This window comes from Nycticebus coucang, chromosome 14 (assembly GCF_027406575.1).
Source record: "Nycticebus coucang isolate mNycCou1 chromosome 14, mNycCou1.pri, whole genome shotgun sequence".
NCBI lineage: Eukaryota > Metazoa > Chordata > Mammalia > Primates > Lorisidae > Nycticebus > Nycticebus coucang.
This window is the reverse complement of record NC_069793.1, coordinates 84,108,974-84,129,623: the sequence shown is the minus strand read 5'-3', so window position 1 is coordinate 84,129,623 and position 20,650 is coordinate 84,108,974. Positions and strand designations below refer to the sequence as shown.

Here is a 20,650-nt window from a genome sequence, read left to right as displayed (position 1 = left end):
ATACAGTAGATAAATGTCTTCAATCATCTTACTATTAGAACATCAACTTTTTTGAATCAAAAAAGGGGATGTCGGGCGGCGCCTGTGGCTCAAAGAAGTAGACCACTGGCTCCATATGCTGGAGATGGTGGGTTCAAGCCCAGCCCCGGCCAAAAACTGCAAAAAAAAACCAAAAAGGCTGGGGGGGGGATGTCCATTGCTTACACTTTTTATGTTACTTTGACTATGTTGGTGAACATATAAAAGATCAATACAAATAAGTATAATGTAATTCAGTTGTAATTTGCCCTAATGAGCCAGTAAGTGAAAGAGCAGAAACTCAAATCCAGGTCTTCAGGTTCCAAGTGCAAAACCATCAACTGACTTTCTTGCTCCAAACACTTCTGGATTCTGACTGTACTCAGATAAAGCAAGGCTCTCATTTCACTGTTCCTCTGCTTATCTATATTTCCACACAGGCAACTATGGAGAAAGTGGGATGGAAGCTTTCAAAGATATGTCAGCAAAGGAAGGAATATGCATCGCCCACTCTTACAAAATCTACAGCAACGCGGGGGAGCAGAGCTTCGATAAGCTGTTGAAGAAGCTCACGAGCCACCTGCCCAAGGCCCGGGTGGTGGCCTGCTTCTGTGAGGGCATGACAGTGAGAGGCCTGCTGATGGCCATGAGGCGCCTGGGTCTAGCAGGAGAATTTCTGCTTCTGGGCAGGTGAGTGATAAAGAGAAAATTCACATGGAGTCAATACCAGGCACTTAGCAACATCAAAGGGTATCGCTTCCTGTTTAAGGATAGGTGTTTTGAAAGCATAATCTGTGCATTGGAAGTAGGGCTTAAAATATCATAGGTACTTGTGCTTGGAGAAAATCATGGGAAAATTAGTAGACATGCCACGTGCTAATTAGTGATTATAGCAGGAATCAAAACACAAAAATGATGTGTCCTTAAGTCTTCAAACAATGACTATCAGGAATTGAGATGGACTCATAAATGAGTGAGTAATTCTCTTGGGAAGTAAGCATGTATAACACTTGTAGTTGCTTTTGAAAGTGATTTTGAGAGTGACTACATAAGCTTGGTTTATGATAAATGAAGGCTGTCCGGCGAGTATCCAGCTGTATAATATGAAAGTTAGAGACGTACATAGTTGAATATTCTCAGACAGTCATTGTAGATTCATTAAATTTTGGGTTTGAAAGTGAAGAATTGTCCTGGGTATAGAGGATCATGCCTGTATCCTAGAGTTCTGTGCAACTGAGGCAGGCAGATCACTTGAACTCAAGAGTTCAAGGTTATAGTGAGCTGCAAATGTATCACTGTACAGGCAGTCCCCGGGTTACAAATAATATAGGTTCTATGATTTTGTTCTTATGTTGAATTTGTATGAAAGTTGGAACAGATACATTTACCTATTACCTGTAATAGCCTCTGTTTGTAAGCCAGATGTTTGTAACTCGGGACTTCATTTGTAAGTGTGAGTTGTATATAAGTTGGATATTTGTAACTGGAAGACTGCTTGTACTCTACTCTAGCCTGGACAATAGAGAATACTATGTCTCTATAAAGATTGTTTTAAAAGCGAGGAAGTGGTTTCATAATTATTTTTAAGGAATTGAAAATTTGGTATATGATGTTATATTGCAAAAGTATTATGACCTTGACTGATCACCTACATTGCTATGAGATGAGGTACTAAGATATTAGCTTCTACAGGGATTGACCTTAATTATCAAGATAATTCATTCATTGGTGCAACTCAGCCCATTCCCTACTGATGTTGCTGAATCAGTATATTAGAAACAAAACCAAAAGTTTATACATATATATAATATAAAATTATGCATATCTATACACACATACACACATATATGTGACATTTATCATATGAAATGGTTTCATGTGATTAAGGAGACCTGTAAGTCCCTATATCTGTAGTTGACAAGCTAGAAATCCAGGAGAGCCAATGTATAGTTCTAGACCAAATTCAAACACCAGAGAACCATGAGAACTGGTGGTCGTAAATTCCAGTCTGAAAACCAGTAGGTTTGCAACCAACAAAGAGCCAATGTTTCAGTTCAATTCTTAAGGCTAGAAAAGAACCAAGTTCCATCTCATGCCATCAAACAAACAAACAAAAGTTGCTTCTTTTTTTTTTTTTTATTGTTGGGGATTCATTGAGGGTACAATAAGCCAGGTTACACTGATTGCAATTGTTAGGTAAAGTCCCTCTTGCAGTCATGTCTTGCCCCCCAGAAAGTTCCTTCTTAACATAGCCTTTTTGCTCTAGTCAGGTCTTCAATGGTTTGATTGAGTCGCACCCATATTAGAGAGGGTAATCTACTTAACTCAGACAACTGATTAAAATGGTAAACTCAGCCAGAAACACCCTCACAGACACAGGTAGAACTGTGTTTGATAAAAGATTTGGGCACACGAAGAACAGATAAGTAGACACAAAATTAACCATCACAACCTATAAGACAATACCATAGTTTTGAATGTGTAAATGAAGTTCACTCCTGAGATGATTACATGGGTTTATCAGTGTTAGGGAAGACTCAATTCCATACCTTTAAAAAGCTATCTCATATCACATTTTTTTTTCAATGGGCAGTCAATTTGAGGAATAGCAAACATCTTGGAAACCACTGCATTTTTCTCACTATTTCTATCCCAAATAGAATGTCAATTCACTTGTTATTGACTTTTGATGGGTCATTAAAGAAAATATACTTCCCCTACTTACCAAATGTTTAACTGACCTTTTGTGATCAGACTTAGCTCCAGCCTGGATACATTTTAGGAGAGCCAGTGTATATACCTAATTCTTTTCTGTCTAATCTGGTGACAATAGATTGTTGGGCTATTTTAGTATGAGGCCACACATCCTTCAAAAAACTATATTGGGTGAGATTCTTTTTTTATTGATGCCATACATTTTGTTTAAAATCATCCCTAGTTGGCAGGAGTGATGCACCAGTTAGTTTCATACAGCCCACAAACATACCCACTGCCAATATTCTTATGCTTGATTCCAAAATTCAGTGTTACTACTGGGACAAAAGTAATAGGAAAGAAAAAAGCTGACTTTAAAAAGTCTTGATTTTCTGATAAGGGATAAAGGATCCTACAGCTCCTATCCGCTATTGTTACCAGCATTAATAAGAAAACAAGCAGTACTTGTTTTTAAGTCATACGGTTTATTTGTCAGAAAAACCTCTGATCACATATACACAAAGAAAATAGATTCATGCTTTCTATATTTTCCATTTTCCATCTATGATTGTATTGCTAGCAGTACTATAAAGCCATGAATATTTTAAAATTTATTCTGTATGTACTAAACACAGAGACGTTCTCCCCAAATCATTTAATTTATTGAATAATAAATTTATAACTTTGAATCAGATTGTTTATCCCTCCATTGATACTCTATATAAGTCACCATTTACTTGGTAACATTTATTTTTAAGCAATGTTTTTAGTAAGGTCTTCCTTACTATCAATTTTAAAGATATCTCCTGTAGTTTCCACTTCTTGGTTCATATTTTTTTTTCTTCAAAAGTAGCAGTTAATATTCTCTCAAATATTTATAAACAATAGTTTGGCCCTCTGTTCCCTCCAACTTCTCTTTGAAACACCCCTACTTTTCTCAACTGTTTTAGTGATATGGCATTGTGGGTGTTAAAACAACAATTTATCAAAACCGTTTAGAGGACTATTTATCAAATGCTTTGTGCCAATTACTGCACTAAGTACTTTACATGCATTATTTCATTTAATCACTCATTTGACAGATACTGACTGTCTGGTATGTGTTAAAGTGCTTGGAACATGTCAGTGAACAAAACAGACAATAATTATTGCCCTATGGAGCTTACAAATAAGTTAGATAGAAGGTGATAATTGTTATTCTAAAAGCACATTAAGAAAAGCTTGAGTATTGGGTACCACAATAATCTCCTTTTTATAGAAAAGAACTCTAAGACTCAGTAAACACTGATAAGTGATATGGAACCAAAAAGAAAAAAAAATTAATAGGTGTAACAAAAAAACTAGAGCATACTCATTTTCATTTTACAAATGAAGACACTGATACCTCCAAAATTTGGATGACATGTTCAAGGGCACAAAAGAGCCCAATTACTTCACACTATGATTCGGAATCCAATGCTTTTCTCTACTAACCTGTCTCCTGTAGAGTAGAAACAAGGGAGAAATTATCGTCTCATAGCAAATTTCTGGTTCTATGTAGACCCTGTATGTATACAAAAACAATCCTATATATTTTGAATTTGAATTTTGGTTTTTATTAGCTTTTTATATCAATGTTACTTCCTACAAATTCTCATTTAGCATACCCTCCTAGTATTTCTGTTATTTTATTTAAATATATTCTCCTAATCTCTCTTATTTACTCTCTCTCCTCCTAAGTATGAATAATTCCTGGGAAGTAGAAGTCAAACTATGATAAAAAAGACTATATTCAGAACTTTCTAGAAGGCCCCACATATGACATTTGTAGTTACATATAAATATCTCCATCTGCTATGGGTCAGTCACAGTTAATAGGTCATTCAGCTAAAGTGTTTGGCATAACTAAAACAACGCTGCTGCTGAGACATCCTCATCCATTAATATAATTCACCATCTGTACACATCCATAATATAACTCTACACATCCATAGAATGTTGGAATAATATAGACCTGGCCACTAGCCTTCCCATTTGAACTTTGGGTAATCTGTTGTCTCATTGCCACTAAAATTTTCTGTTCAGGTCCCTGAAATAGTCTTGGTGAACAATTTGGCCATGACAACAGATTAATATCAGTAATCTGAATGGTAATGACATTTCTGAAGAAGCTTATTTTTCTAGAATGGGAAAATATTATTTAAAATGTAAAAGTTATGTAGACACTTTACTATGGTTTATTAAGAGTACAATAGCATTGCATCTAAGAGAAAACAATGTATGTAGCTTAATTAAAATGCTTTAATTTTTAAAAAAATAAAAACAATCATCTAAGCCTTCAGTAAGTCATAATCTTTTACTGGTAGAAGGTCTTCTTTCCTTGTTGATGACTGTTAGCTGATCAACTTGAAAGTTGCTGAAGGTAGGGGCAGTTGTCACAATTCCTTAAAATAAGATGAAAATGAAGTTGCCACATTGATTGACTCTTCCATTCACAAAAGATTTCTCTGTAGTATATAATGGTGATCGATGACATTTTCCTACAGTAGAAGTTCTTTCAAAATTGGAGTCAATCCTCTTAAACCACACTACAGCTTTATCAATTAAATTCAGGTAATATTCTAAATCTTTTGTTGACATTTCAACAATGTTCATGCATATTTACCAAAAGTATTTCCATCTCATAAAACCACTTTCTTTGCTCATTCATGAAAATAAATCCCTTATCTGTTTAATATTTATCATGAAATTGCAGTTCAGTCACATCTTTGGGCTCTACTTCTAACCCCAGTTCTATTGCTATTTCTACCACATCTGCAATGACTAACTTCCTCCATATCTTAACACGTTGAATTATTCAAGGGCATCTGTGAGAGTGAAGATCTTCCAAACTCCTGTTAACGTCGATATTTTGACCTTTTCTCATGAATCACTATCGTTCTTAATGTCACCTAGAATGGCGAATCCTTTCCAGAAAGTTTTCAATTTACTTTGCCCCAAACTATCAAAGAAATCACTATTTATGGCAACTGTCATCTTAGGAAAAGTATTTCTGAAATAATAAAAACTTGAAAGTCAAAATTACATCTTAATCAATAACAGGCTGCAGATTGTATGTTGCTAGCAGGCCCGAAGACAACATTAATTTCCTTGTACATCTCCATCAGACCACTTGGGTGACCAAGTACATTGTCACTGAGTTGTATTATGTTGAAAGGAATTTTTTTTTCCAATGCATCGTTCTTAATAGTGGGCTTAAAATATTCTGTAAACCATGCTATGAACAGATGTGCTGTTATACAGATGTGTCGTTCCATTTCTAGAGAACAGACAGAGTAGATTTAGCATAATTCTTAAGAGCTCTAGACTTTTCAGAATGGTGAGTGAAGCTTGGCTTCAAAATAAAGTTACCATCTGCATTAGCCCCTAATGAAACAATTGAAGCTTTGAAACCAGGCACTGACTTCTCTTCTGTGGCTATAAAAGTCCTTGATGTCATTTTCTTGCAATAGAAGGATATTCCACCTACATTAAAAATGTGTTGTTTACTGTAGCCACTATAAGTTATCTTAGCTGGATGATTTGAATAACTTGCTGTAGCTTCTCCATCAATCAGCACTCGCTGCTTCAGCTAGCGCTTTTATGTTATGGAGATGGTTTCTTTTGTTTTCTTTTTTTTTTTTTATTGTTGGGGATTCATTGAGGGTACAATAAGCCAGTTACACTGATTGCAATTGTTAGGTAAAGTCCCTCTTGCAATCATGTCTTGCCCCCATAAAGTGTGACACACACCAAGGCCCCACCCCCCTCCCTCCGTCCCTCTTTCTGCTCCCCCCCCATAACCTTAATTGTCATTAATTGTCCTCATATCAAAATTGAGTACATAGGATTCATGCTTCTCCATTCTTGTGATGCTTTACTAAGAATAATGTCTTCCACTTCCATCCAGGTTAATACGAAGGATGTAAAGTCTCCATTTTTTTTTAATGGCTGAATAGTATTCCATGGTATACATATACCACAGCTTGTTAATCCATTCCTGGGTTGGTGGGCATTTAGGCTCTTTCCACATTTTGGCGATTGTAAATTGAGCTGCAATAAACAGTCTAGTACAAGTGTCCTTATGATAAAAGGATTTTTTTCCTTCTGGGTAGATGCCCAGTAATGGGATTGCAGAATCAAATGGGAGGTCTAGCTTGAGTGCTTTGAGGTTTCTCCATACTTCCTACCAGAAAGGTTGTACTAGTTTGCAGTCCCACCAGCAGTGTAAAAGTGTTCTCTTCTCTCCACATCCATGCCAGCATCTGCAGTTTTGAGATTTTGTGATGTGGGCCATTCTCACTGGGGTTAGATGATATCTCAGGGTTGTTTTGATTTGCATTTCTCTAATATATAGAGATGATGAACATTTTTTCATGTGTTTGTTAGCCATTCGTCTGTCATCTTTAGAGAAAGTTCTATTCATGTCTCTTGCCCGTTGATATATGGGATTGTTGGCTTTTTTCATGTGGATTAATTTGAGTTCTCTATAGATCCTAGTAATCAAGCTTTTGTCTGATTGAAAATATGCAAATATCCTTTCCCATTGTGTAGGTTGTCTCTTTGCTTTGGTTATTGTCTCCTTAGCTGTACAGAAGCTTTTCAGTTTAATGAAGTCCCATTTGTTTATTTTTGTTGTTGTTGCAATTGCCATGGCAGTCTGGTTTCTTTTCTTAAACCTTATGAACCAACCTTTGCTAACTTCACATTTCCTCTTCTGCTTTCTAATCTCTCTCAATCTTCCTAGGATTGAAGAGAGTTAAAGTATTGTTCTAGATTAGGCTTTGGTTTAAAGGAATGTTGTGGCTGGCTTGATCTTGTATCCAGACCACTAAAACTTACAGCCAGTTACTGGAGCAGTCATAGAATACATTTACCAATTAAGTTTCCTGCCTTATGTGGACATGGTAATAGTAATATGTTCCCAACTCAATCAAATGCTAAATATTTGAGTTGCTTGATAATGTAAATTACCCTGATTTGATCATTACAATTTGTGTACATTTATCAAAATATCCCAGGGTGCCCAATAAATACATACAATAATTATGTCAAAAAATAATGAAAGCAAAAATTCCACTTTTGACAGATCACCAGAATAGATCCAACTATGAAAAAGTTTGAAAGATTACCAGAATTCCTAAAACGAGACACAGAGACACACATTGAGCACACGCCATTGGATAGAGTGCCAACAAATTTGCTTAACATTCAATGGGTAGAAACACAGTATCTGTAAAGTACAGTGAAAGGAAGTACAATAAATTGAGGTATGCCTGTACTTGCCTTCCACTGGGCCATTCAGTGTTGTTAAATTTTATCGTAGAGCAAAAGTTATTTTATTGAGGTCCTGGATGTGCCAGGAGATAAGAAGTCTGCAAAGAGGGTAGGAAGAAGAGGAGTAGAAGAGAGGAAAGGTGAGAAAGGGAAGAAGGCAGAAGGAGACTTAGTGCTCTAAACAATATTACATATGGCAAATTGGAAGTGCCTTTGAGTTTGCTAATAATATCCCCATTTTATAGGAAAGAAAATTAAAACTTAAGGAAGTTAAAGGACTAGACAATGTCACACATCACACAGCCATTTTCAGTATGACAAAGGGGAAGTCTTTTAGCTATATAAATTTTTCAACACTTATGATGAGCTCAGTTTAATTTTGTTTCATTTTTGTTTTCATTGTTTTGGGTTATCCTTCGAAAAGTGAAGAAACTTAGTAAAAACTTTAGAAAATTGGCAAAAAGTGAAAGCCTAATGAATACATGTATATATGAAATAAAAAAAATTAAAAAAAACTTTTGAAGATGTTTGAGATGAATGTATAATAAAAATTCACTGAAAGTACATTAAATGAAGCCAGTCACACTATGTCACCACCTTGAGTGGAGTTTGTTTCCTACTTATCTACATTTGAGTTAAGAAGACCAGGCTAGGGTGGTACCTGTGGCTGAGTTGGTAAGGTGCCGGCTGGCCCCATATACCGAGGGTGGCGGGTTCAAACCCGGCCCCGGCTGAACTGCAAACCAAAAAAAAATAGCTGGGCGTTGTGGCGGGCGCCTGTAGTCCCAGCTACTCGGGAGGCTGAGGCAAGAGAATCGCTTAAGCCCAGGAGTTGGAGGTTGCTGTGAGCTGTGTGATGCCATGGCACTCCACCGAGGGCCATAAAGTGAGACTCTGTCTACAAAAAAAAAAAAAAAAAAAAAGAAGACCAGGCTAACTGCGTAAAGTTGGTCTTATAAACAACCAGTTGTTTACATGCAACCATATGCAAAAGTCTCTGAACCCTCTGAGTTGAGCACATAGAGAATAGGGAACATATGTAAGAGAAATTTGGAGAGGAGCCAGGAGAGAGCATTTGGGGCCTTATAAGATTTCGATATTTATTCTTTTATATGTGAAGGATTTTTTTATGGGAAGAGAATATGATAAATATGAATATCTAAAAGATAACCCTGGAATAAGGAAGTATGGATTAGAAGTGGGTAAGATGGGGTACAGGAAACTGGTACCCCTCAGGTAAATGATACCATCATAGAATAAGGCCTTGTAGATGGTGAAAAGGGGCAGACTAAGAGCTACTTACTAATATAAAAGCTATAGGAGCTGCTGGCATTTTTAATATCATGGAAGAGTGTGGGGAAGATGTCAGGGTTGACTCCTGAATTGCTACGTTGTGTAACAATATGAGTGATGGCACTTTTACTGAGATCACTGGGAAAAATCAGGTATGAGGTAGAAAGCAGATCATGGGTTCAGTTTAGATAAGTTGACTTCTTGTGCATTTCAAAGATAAAAATAATCAAGTAGGCAGAAGAATATGTAAGTCTGGAGTTCAAAAGAGACATATAAATAGAACTGAATGAATCATCAGAATGGCTGTTTATTAACTAAAGATGTGGTTTTATAGAATTCAGAGAGAGGAAATCTAAGAACTTATCTTCAAGGTACTTCAGTATTTACTGATTGGAAAAAAGATGAATTGTAACAAGTGGATGGGGAAAAAGACGAATGCAGAGATGTAGAAGGAAATCACGAGAATGTTGTGTCATCTAAGCCAATGGAAGAGAGTGTTTAAGGAAAGGCCACCAGTGTCGATGGATTTAACTGATCAAATATAAATATTTGTAATACTGAAATGGTCTTTTGCATTTATTGAGTTGGAGAGAAGTTGTGCTTTGGCATGACCTGCTTTAGTGGAGGAATAAAGAAGATTAACAATAAAGTGGCTAAGAGTGAGGAAAAGGTAAGAAAATGAACTCATGGTGTATGAGCCAGTGTTTGGGGAAGTTGAACTAACAAGGAATGAAGAATGACAAAACGGTAACTAGCTCTTGAACAACATGAGTTTGAATTGTGCTTGTTTCTTTTCAATAAGTATATTGGATAATTTTGAGATTTGTAACATTTTGAAAAAAAAACAGATGAACTATGCAGCCTAGAAATATCAAAATATGAGAAAAAATTAGTATGTCATGAATGCATAAATAGCTATAGACACTAGTCTATTTAATCATTTACTACCATGAAATATACACACATCTATTATAAAAAGTTAAAATTTATCAAAACATAAGCATGAATATGCTTAGCATACATGACACCATTCACAAGTGAGAGAAATGTTGACAAACATAAAATAATCATAGCAGTAAATCTACATAAAACAAACTAGAATATATTATTACTGAAATAATTTCATAAACATATTTTGTTGCTATTGTAGTAAGCTCAGGTGTTGGGAGAATCCACTTAAAATGCCATGAAATGCAAATGATCTCCTCCTGAGCAGTTCATCTCCCCAGTAAATTGCACATCACAGCAAGAAGTCATCTCTTGTAGTTTTTGTGTATTTTTCCTTGTGTTTGGTGCAATGCTGTAAACTTAAATAACATCACAGGGCTCATATGAAGGGCCACTGGTGATGCGGGAAGTGCTTTCGAAAAGTAGAGGAAAGTGTTTGGTACAATGCCGTAAATTTGAATACCACCACGGGACTCATATGAAGGGCCACCAGTGATGCTGGAAGTGCTTCTGAAAAGCCAAGAAAAGTGATGACATGACAAGAAAAAATTTTGAATTGCTTAATATGCAGTGCATATTAAGGTCCACTTCTTCAGTTGCCCATTTCAAGGTAAATGAATTCAGCATAAAGATAGCCAGGAAGGCTATGTTAACCATTGTGATGAAAATGTGTCAAATGGTCTATGAATCGAGTGTATGATGCCCCATGATCATATCAATGTACACAGCTATGATTTAATAAATAAATAAATAAATAAAAATAAAAACAAAAAAGGGAGCCTACAAACACATGAAAAAATGCTCATCATCTTTAATCATCAGAGAAATGCAAATCAAAACCACTTTGAGATATCACCTAACTCAAGTAAGATTAGCCTACATTAGATGTTGGCATGGGTGTGGAGAGAAAGGCATGCTTCTACACTGCTGGTGGGAGTGCAAATGAATAAAGCCTTTTGGAAAGAAGTATGGAGAATTCTTCAAGACCTAAAAGTTGACCTACCATTTGATCCTGCAATACCATGACTAGGTATTTACCCAGATGAATAAAAATCATTTTATAACAAAGACATTTACACCAGAATGTTTATTAGCCTAATTCATAATAGCCAAGTCATGGAAGCAGCCTAAGTATCCATCGACCCATGAATGGATAAACAAATTGTGATATATATAAACCATGGAATACTATGCAGCCATCTCTTATGCTTACCTGGATGGAGCTGGAACACATTCTTCTTAGTAAAGTATCTCAAGAACGGAAAAAAGTATCCAATGTACTCAATACTATTATGAAACCAATATATAAACACACATTCATATGAATGATAAAACACAAAGATAGTCAAGAAATAAAGAGGGGAGAGAATGGAGAGGGGTGAGGTGGAGGGAGAGTGAGTGGAGGGAGGGTATTTGGCGGGATCTCACCTAAGGTACACAATGCGAGGGTACATTTCAAAACAACTAAGAGTATAATATAAATGTCTTACCACACAAATAAAAGTGAGGTGATGGTTATGTTAATTAGTTTGATTTAAGCATTCCACATTGTATATCAAATCATCATATTGTACCCCATAAATGTAAACAGTTATAATTTAATACAAATTAAGTAAAAAAAGGGAAAGGAAATATGTGAGAATATCACTGCTGTCTATATATACCAGCAGGCATTAAAATCTTTTACTTTTTGCAAAATACCTTTTATCTTATATTTATAAAATATAAGAAAAAGCATACCTATAGACTCCAATGAAATTCAAGAAAAAGTGAAATCATTATATGACAACTTAAGCAAAATGAAGATAAAGGATCTAAAGCTGAAGAATTTAATGCCAGCAAAGGATGGTTCAATAATTCTAGAAAGAGCTTTGGTGTAAAAAAAAAAAAAAAGTCAAGATAACAAGAGAAGGATATTCTGCTGACCAAGAAACAATGGAATAGTTCCCAGATGCCATTAATCATTGAAGAGAAAAGATATCTGTTTAAACAGGTTTTTAATTTAGATGAAAGTGCCCTATTCAGGGGGAAAAATGCCACACAGGACATTTATTAGCAAGAAAAAGAAGTGAGCACCAGGATTTAAAGCAGTAAGGAATACACTAATTCTGTTTTGTGAAAATGCAGTTGAGTTTGTGATCTGAACTGCTCTTATCCATAAAGTAAACATCACCTGCTCATCTTCCTCTTATACACTGAGAAGGCCTGAACAGTGAGAACCCTTTTCCTGGATAGATTCTATAGTGCCTTTTGCCTGAATTCAGGAAGTACCTTGTCAGAAGTGACTGCTTTTTATGGTTGTTTTGATATTGAACAACACCTCTGGCCACCTAGAATCCAAAGAGGTTAACACCAACCGTGTCTACTTGCCCTCAAACATATTATCTATGATTCAACCTCTAGATCAGGGGTCATAAAGATGGTTAAGGTTCATTGCACTATGGAAGAGAACCCCAGTAAAAAAGACATCATGAAAGTCTGGAAGAATTACGCCACTGAAGGTACCATGATTGTTATAGAAAAAGTCCTGTGAAAAGTTCAAACAGTAACTTCCTGCTGAAGAAAACTGTCAGATGGGGTGCCCTGACCTTATGGGATTTAGGACAGAACCCGTCAAGGAAATCATGAAGGAGGTTGTGGCTATGGCAAAAAGGGATGGGGGCGGATGAAAGGTTCAAAGCATTGATCCTGGAGAATTCACGAGCTAATGGCACCAGACCAAAATAATGAACATAAGGCATCATTTTGATGGAGATAAGGGCTTCCAAACCAGTGCCAGGCGATGAGGAAGACATGGAGAAGCAGTTCCAGAAAACAAAAATATGGTATGCATTGAATTTTCACTGTCAGAGTTTTAAGGTTAAATAACAGCCCTGTTCTCAAATTAATAGCCAACAGGAAGCAGTCATGAAATTAATGTATCTTAGCTAACTGGAAGACAAGTATTTGATCTGTGACCAAATAGACTTCCTCACTCTGTCCTCCAACCCGAGTCACAGGCAGGTTTGGAGAATCACAGGACTTTTCTGCTTTTGTAGATAACTTTCAGCATGACTTCTCAAAATATTAGGTTCAGAGTACAGCCTGCTCCATCAACAAAACAGGTTGAGTCACACATGCCTGACAGTTTGTCCACTCTCACCAGACAGGTAAGTCACTATGCCAAAGAGAAAAAGAAAGGATGTGGTGGAGAGAAGCACCATGCTTCTTTCCATGTTTTTCTCTCAGAGAGTGAAGATCCCTCTCAAATACTCCCACCGAAATGAAGATGTCAAAGTATAGATCCACTATACTGCCGTCATATTAGAATTGAGTACATTGGATTCTGGCTTCTCTATTCTTGTGATGCTTCACTAAGAAGAATGTATCCACCTCCATCCAGGTTAATACAAAAAATGTAAAGTCTCTATCTTTTTAATGGCTGCATAGCGTTCCATGGTATACATACACCATAGCGTGTTAATCCATTCCTAGGTTAGTGGGCATTTAGGTTATTTCCACATTTTGGTGATTATAAATCTAGCTGTAATAAACAGTCTAATTCAAATGTCCTTATGATAAAATTATTTTTTTTCCTCTGTGTAGATGCCTAGTAATGGGATTATAGGATCAAATGGGAGGTCTGATTTGATTTCTGGGCAAGAAATATGAATAGAATAGGCAAATGGCTAACAGTCTCATCTTCCCTAATCATCAGAGAAATACAAATCAAAGCCACCTTGAGATATCACCTATACCCAGTAAGAATAGGCCACATTGCAAAGTCTCAAAGCTGTTAATGCTGATGTGGATATGGAGAGAAGTGAGCACTTTTGCACTGTTGGTGGGACTGCAAACTAATACAACCTTTTTGGAAGGAAGTATGGAGAGTCCACAAAAATAATTTCTAAAAAAGAAAAAATATAGTAATTAAAGGTGATTCAGAAAGGAAACTTTTACCTTTAATAAAACTAATAAAACCTGAATAATTCATCTTCTATAAATAAGAAATTTCAGTGATTAGACTATTCAAACTGTATTCCAGGAAAACACTTTGATAAAATTTTAATTATATATTATTAAAATTTTTATTATGTGGTGTATGTATACCATGGAACACTATTAAAAAAGTAATAGAAAATTTTTAAGTTGCTTTATAACTATGTGTGAACATCTGAAAGTAAACAAAGGCAAAAGATCATTCTGCAGTGAAACAGGTAAAAGACATTTGCTGTTCTATTATTTCTAAGAAGAATGACATGATTTGGTGAAATTCACCAAAGATTTAAATTAGTATGCACATTTATTTCTGTTAGTTGTAGGGCAATGTGATAAATCACTGTAAAGTAGAGGCTGGTAAACGAAGGATGCTGACCAAATCCAGCTCACTTCCTGGTTTTGTAAATAAAGTTTTATTGGAACAGGCCACAGTCATTCACGTAATGTCTATAGCTGCTTTGGAACTGTAATGGTAAAGTTCAGTAGGAATAAGACAGGGCATATGTCTCACTGACCTTAATTATTTACTATCTGACCCTTTACAGAAAAAGTTTACTCCCTACCAATCTCAGAGTTTTTCATTTTTGAAGATTGCACTGCTTACATAACAGTATTAAGACTTAATGCTTTCAGAATTTATTCATAAGTGGTCATGACATGCACACAGACTCCACCTTTTTTCAATTATCGTTGAGATTGAAGAGTTTCTGATAGATCATGGCATTGCCCGGTCACAGAGGGTTGGTTAAAGTGAGGAGTACAGGCTCGAGTGCTGTTTCTCACTGAAGAGGAGACCAAGAACAAAGCCTTTGACTTCAGCATGTAGGAACATAACGTTCAAAGCAATTGGAACAGACAATACATTTGAAATACTTCCTTATTCAATCCTGAGTGATTTGATTTTACTGAAAATAAAAGAGTGTGCTATGTTTAATAAGGAATGTGCTCTTCAGGTGTCGGGATTAATTCCTTCTATTACAGTTATTTTACTCTTCTCATTTGTTAAATCGTACTGATGACAGAGATTACAAATGCCTTCTTTATTTTCCTCCTGTCTTCCTTGTTTTCCTAAGAGTTTTTTTTTTTTAAGAAAAACAATTATGTCATCCTTCTGCATAATAATTTTAGTTAACTTTCTTTTGCCATCATATTCAAATCCATAATTTGGCAGACTTCCCCTTGTAAAATATGAACCAAATGTGCCAATTATTTCCTATTATAGTCAGAGGTAAGATTTAAAATATGTAACAACTGGTAAGACATGAGTCCAATCAGAATAGATTCAAACCATAACCAGTTAGTAAATTCATCCCGATGAATATCAGCTGAGTATCAGACCTTAGACACGTGTACACTCTCTCACCACTACCACATCTTTGCTTTTTCAATATCAAAATTTTTGTAATTCCCCAAGCATAGCAAGCTTACAGTATCACCTACACTCTTTTCCCCTAGAATGACTTCCCTGTCTTTTACCTACAAAATAGGTTTATTATGTAACACATTTTCTGACAGTTTCGAAGACTTCCTGAACTCCAGTAAAACTTTGCTAGGCCTCTTAAATTCCCTATGACTTTTAATCTTTATTTTTCTGTTCTCTCTTCCTCATCCTCACTAGACTACGAACTTTTGAAAGTGTGGGCAAAGGTTTGTAAATCTTCATGCTTTTAATTCCTAATGTGTTATAAATATTTGAGAATAGGTGAAACCTGAGAGGGAAAAACAAATTTGGCAATTATATAGAAAACCGTTCTCTCGGATTTCAATCAGTCTAAGTAAACGGCAGATTTCTTGGGCTTTACTAGTAGAAAAGCAGACTGAATGCACGCTGCTCTGCAAGGAAGCCAACTACGAGTCTGCTTGTGGAGAGCAGAGGGAATTCCCTACCACATTCTCCCCGTGATTTTATGAGAAAGGTCTGCTCCACAGCCTTTTAGTTCAGAATGGTGAACACATCAGTGGAGAAATGAATCCTTTCTATGAGGCTTGCCGACACGTTCAGTCACTTGCTATAGGAAATGTCAAACGATTGGTAAGAAGGTGAGATAAAGATGATCATAGACATACTTGGACACATGTTTGAGCTGTTTTCAAGAAAGCCTTTAAGTTTTGGTTCTTTTCAGTTCCTTTCAAAGGGAAAGAACATAGACTTAGTCTTTTCAGACTAACCTTGTATTATTACACTTGCCAACTAAAAAGGTAAAAAATCTGTATAATCTTAAGATTTTCAAGTAGGCAATGGGATTTTTGAGCCTAGTGTTTATTACTGTGCATTCTGAGCAATATCATAGCCATAATAGTACTAATTCCTTATATCTATTTAGTACTTTAATGATGACACAATACTTTAATGGGCATTATGCCATTTAATTCTTGTCCAATAAGTGCATGACCGTCACCAGTAACAATACGTCCAGATGGTTTAAAATAGACATTAGTCACCCAAATATACATTAGATTAGTGGCTACCAAATGCAGATCAATAGGCCCTTGGAAGACTCTTATCAAATTTTCATAGGTCCAAAGTGAAATGGGAATACATAAATAAATAAAAATGATCATATGTACATATAATATCTGTACATATGTGTGTGTCTATGTGTTTGTAGTTGCTGATTGCCCTTATTTAATAAAGAATTATTAAATAATTCTTTTCATTCATTTATTCCTTCAAAACTATCAATTTGGTAGTTACTATATTGCAGGCTCTATACACCAAACGTAATGTAGAAAAAAAGACTTATGCAACCTTGTACTTATGGAGATTAAAACCTAAGAAAAAGAACAAATAAATATGAAATATCTAATTTAAAGTTTGATAAGTACAGTGAAGAAATCATTTTTTTTATTTTTATTTTTGGGAGTAAATACTCTTTCTTATATTGAATCATTATATTATGCTCTTTTTATATAGTAATTTGTTTTGCTTTTAAAAAATGGCAAATTCTAAGATCGAATTGCCAATGCTATTGTCCCTAAATCATTTTGTAGCCATGATGGTCTATGTGAACCATCATTCAAGGAATTGTCTACTCATGTATATACCGTTAAGGATATTATTCCAGAGGGAGAAATTATACTTTAAAAGCCACCCTGACCCTTACTGTGAGACTCAGTCTTTTCCTTTAACTAAAAATGATTACTTCTTCCTACATAACCTAGTAACTGTCCAAAACATACAGTGTGTTTTGTTTCTAAGAATGTAGAGTTTAGTTAATGTTTATAACAGGGTGTGAGCTAGCAGTATATTAACAGGTAAATTAAAATGTGGATGAGTGATTATATTAAAGAAAATATGTAACATCATTCGCACTAAAATCCAAGCCATCTTAATTTCTTTCCATGTTCCTTCAGAAATATGTAAACAATGATAATCTCTGTATGGTTAGGGATGGTAATTACCCTGATTTATCTTTATTCCAAAAGCTGGAATCATTTTTTTCCAATTTGTCTTTCCACTTTCATATTCTGAGTGATTTAGTTCATATTTGAAACACAAAGCAGTTTTTTAAATGTCTAAAATTCAGTGTGCCCCACTTATGATTTGAGTTATCAATCTCCTGCAAGCATCCCTGAGGTTTCATGAAAGAGACACTCAGGTGTATGTCACATTATATCTAATCCATGATCATGATAAAACCATAGGGAATGTTGATTTGCTGATTTAAAGTATAATTCATTTCTCAATTAATATAATGAAGATGACAGAACAGCAGATAGGGAAAGTAAGAGTGCGTCTGGTATTCCTGGAAGGGCGGGCCGAGTGCAAATGCAGAGCCTCTGGAGGAAGGACTGAACGCAACTCATAACATGGATAAAACAGCAAAATCCTACCAACTTTGTTCGGGGGGCTTTCACAGATATGGTGTAAATCAAAAAGAAGAAACTTGGGAGCAATTAAGAAAAATGAACCTCAGCTCAAAGGATGTAAGGTACAGCATAGTGGATCTTTATCTGATTAACAATCTTGATATGAGGACAATTAATGACAATTAAGGTTATGGGGGGGGAAGCAGAAAGAGGGATGGAGGGAGGGGGGTGGGGCCTTAGTATGTGTCACACTTTATGGGGGCAAGACATGATTGCAAGAGGGACTTTACCTAACAATTGCAATCAGTGTAACTGGCTTATTGTACCCTCAATGAATCCCCAACAATAAAAAAAAAAAAAACAGTATGCTCTGTCCATTAAATCTCTGAGGCATTTGCACCTTTCTTAATGGTATTTAATATCCAGGGGGGTTCTATTGTTTGTTTTTGTTATTGTTGTGTGCAGCATTTAAGTCCTCCCATAAAAGGCCACAGACTATTAAAAAAAAAAAAAGAAATAATGTGTACAATCCAGAGCATAAATTGGATAGCCAACAGATAGGCAATAGAGATGAAAAGCTGCACATGAGAACATAAGAAAAAAGAAAACATATCAGCCGAGGCACTAAGAATTGTGCATAGTAATTAGTTTCAAATGTGTTCTTTGTCAGAAGTGGTAGTTTTCACATGAGATCAAGAATATTAACCAATTGTGTTGTATATCTAAGATTAAACATGTTTGGGTTTATACACATGACTACGGCTGTAGCATATGTAATTCTGGAAATGAACATGCAGAACAGATAGTAGTTAAAAATGCTTAGTTTAACATATACATATACTTAACACATAGACACTGATTAATGATTTAGAGCTAGCTTTCTAAATAAACTATAGTACTTATGTGTGGGTTGGTGAGGTGAAGGGCAATCAATACAGTGATTCAAAGGGATGAAAGTATTTTTGCATATATTCTAGCCCTATACTTCAGATATGTCCATTGAAGACTGCTAATCTCCTCAGTCCTTCTCTTCTACAACCAGAGTATGCTGTGAAGCCCAGAAAAGCCAATACTGAAGGCAGATTGAACACCGGCATTCAATTCTTTTTTTTTTTTTTTCGTGAATGCCTTCATATTGAGTAAAAAAATGTTTTTTCTGTAAATTATACAAAAGTAAAAAGAATGCAATAAAAGATGAAAACAACACAAATTTTTAAATGGAGAAATGGTAACTAATTTTAAAAAGAAAGCTGAATTCTCAACCATGAGACTATTCTAATAAGTAGTATAAAACCTTCCAAAAGCTCAGAAATTTGTGGTGGCAGTTACCTCTGGAAACCAGAATAATTTTAAGACTATGGAAAGAAAAAGTAATTCAGAGTTTGTAGAGGTTTTAACTATCTCCAGAATCCTATCTAATAGGCCAATAAATTGAAATTTATTTAAAGTACAGGATAAAAGTGAAGATATCTGGATTAAAGGATCTAAGGCCAATTGAGATGAAGGGCACTAAACTGAAATAGGGTAACAAATAACTTTGTATTATAAAAACTAAATGCTGACACTCCTAATTCTGTTATCTGGTGAGGAGCCAACATTGCAGGCAGCCAGTTCTTTCTCTCTAAGCAGGAGAGTAGAAAAACCTTCTTCTGCGAGACTCAAGACCAGCCCAACATCAGTGACAGCCCCAGGCACAGCCCAGCCAAGACTTCCTAATGTAAAGGTCACGATAGATGGTCCCACTCATAGGCAAGGAGTCTCCAGTCTTTTTTTTTTTTTTTTTAATGCCTCATTGTTAAGTATGAAGAGCCTCTTGCACATCACTGGACAACTGAGAAAAGCTTCTAACCTTGAAGACAGAGCACAAAGCCAACAAACTTACAAGACCATTTGGAGGACATAGAGACTCTCCAAGGAGATGAAAAGTTAAAATAAAGAACTAATAGTAATATCTTCAAATGCATAGCAAGAGATATTGAACTCTTGAAAATCAAAGAAAATTCTTGAAAATCAAGAAAAGGTCCAAAACGAAAGCATATGTAATAACATAAATACAACATTTAATAAAAAGTAATAATGTGGATTTCTGTCCCATCCAAATCTCATGTCCCAGTGTCAGAAGTGGGGGCTGGTAGGAGGCGTTCAAGTCATGGGAACAGATTCCTCATGAATGACTTTGTGCTATCTTCCCCATAATGAGTGAATTCTGGGTCTATTAGTTCACTGAAGAGCTGGTTGTTTTAAAAAGCATGGCAGCCCTCCTCTCCCTCTCTCCTCTCACCCTGTGAGTGTGCTTCACTTCCTCTTCTGCTTGAATAAAGCTGCCTGGCGCCCTCACCAGAAGCAGATGGTGGTGGAGCCATGTGATTCATACAGCCGCATAAAATCTCTCTCTCACACACACACACACAAAGCACACATGTGCGCAAGTTCTAACAAGTTCATGAATTCATCCTAGAAAGTGCCACATACTTCATTGCTGAGTATCGCTATGATCAATTCCAAAGTACTCACCTTGGGAAGTAATGCCCTGATCAGCACCTAGTTCACACTTCGAAGCAATTTTGGAACTCCTTATCTGGAATGACCATCAAAGCTGGAGGTCTGACAATTA

The 20,650-nt window shown here is 35.9% G+C and overlaps 1 protein-coding gene across 4 annotated transcripts in view; it reads left to right on the top strand.

Annotated features, from left to right (window-relative positions):
* GRM5 (glutamate metabotropic receptor 5) overlaps window positions 1-20,650 on the top strand; it is a 521,853-nt gene that overhangs the window by 191,740 nt on the left and 309,463 nt on the right. For all 4 annotated transcript variants that reach the window (XM_053561783.1, XM_053561779.1, XM_053561781.1 and 1 more), the window contains exon 3: window positions 459-708. In XM_053561783.1, coding sequence (XP_053417758.1) covers window positions 459-708 — 250 coding nt within the window. The remainder of the gene's footprint in view (window positions 1-458; window positions 709-20,650) is intronic.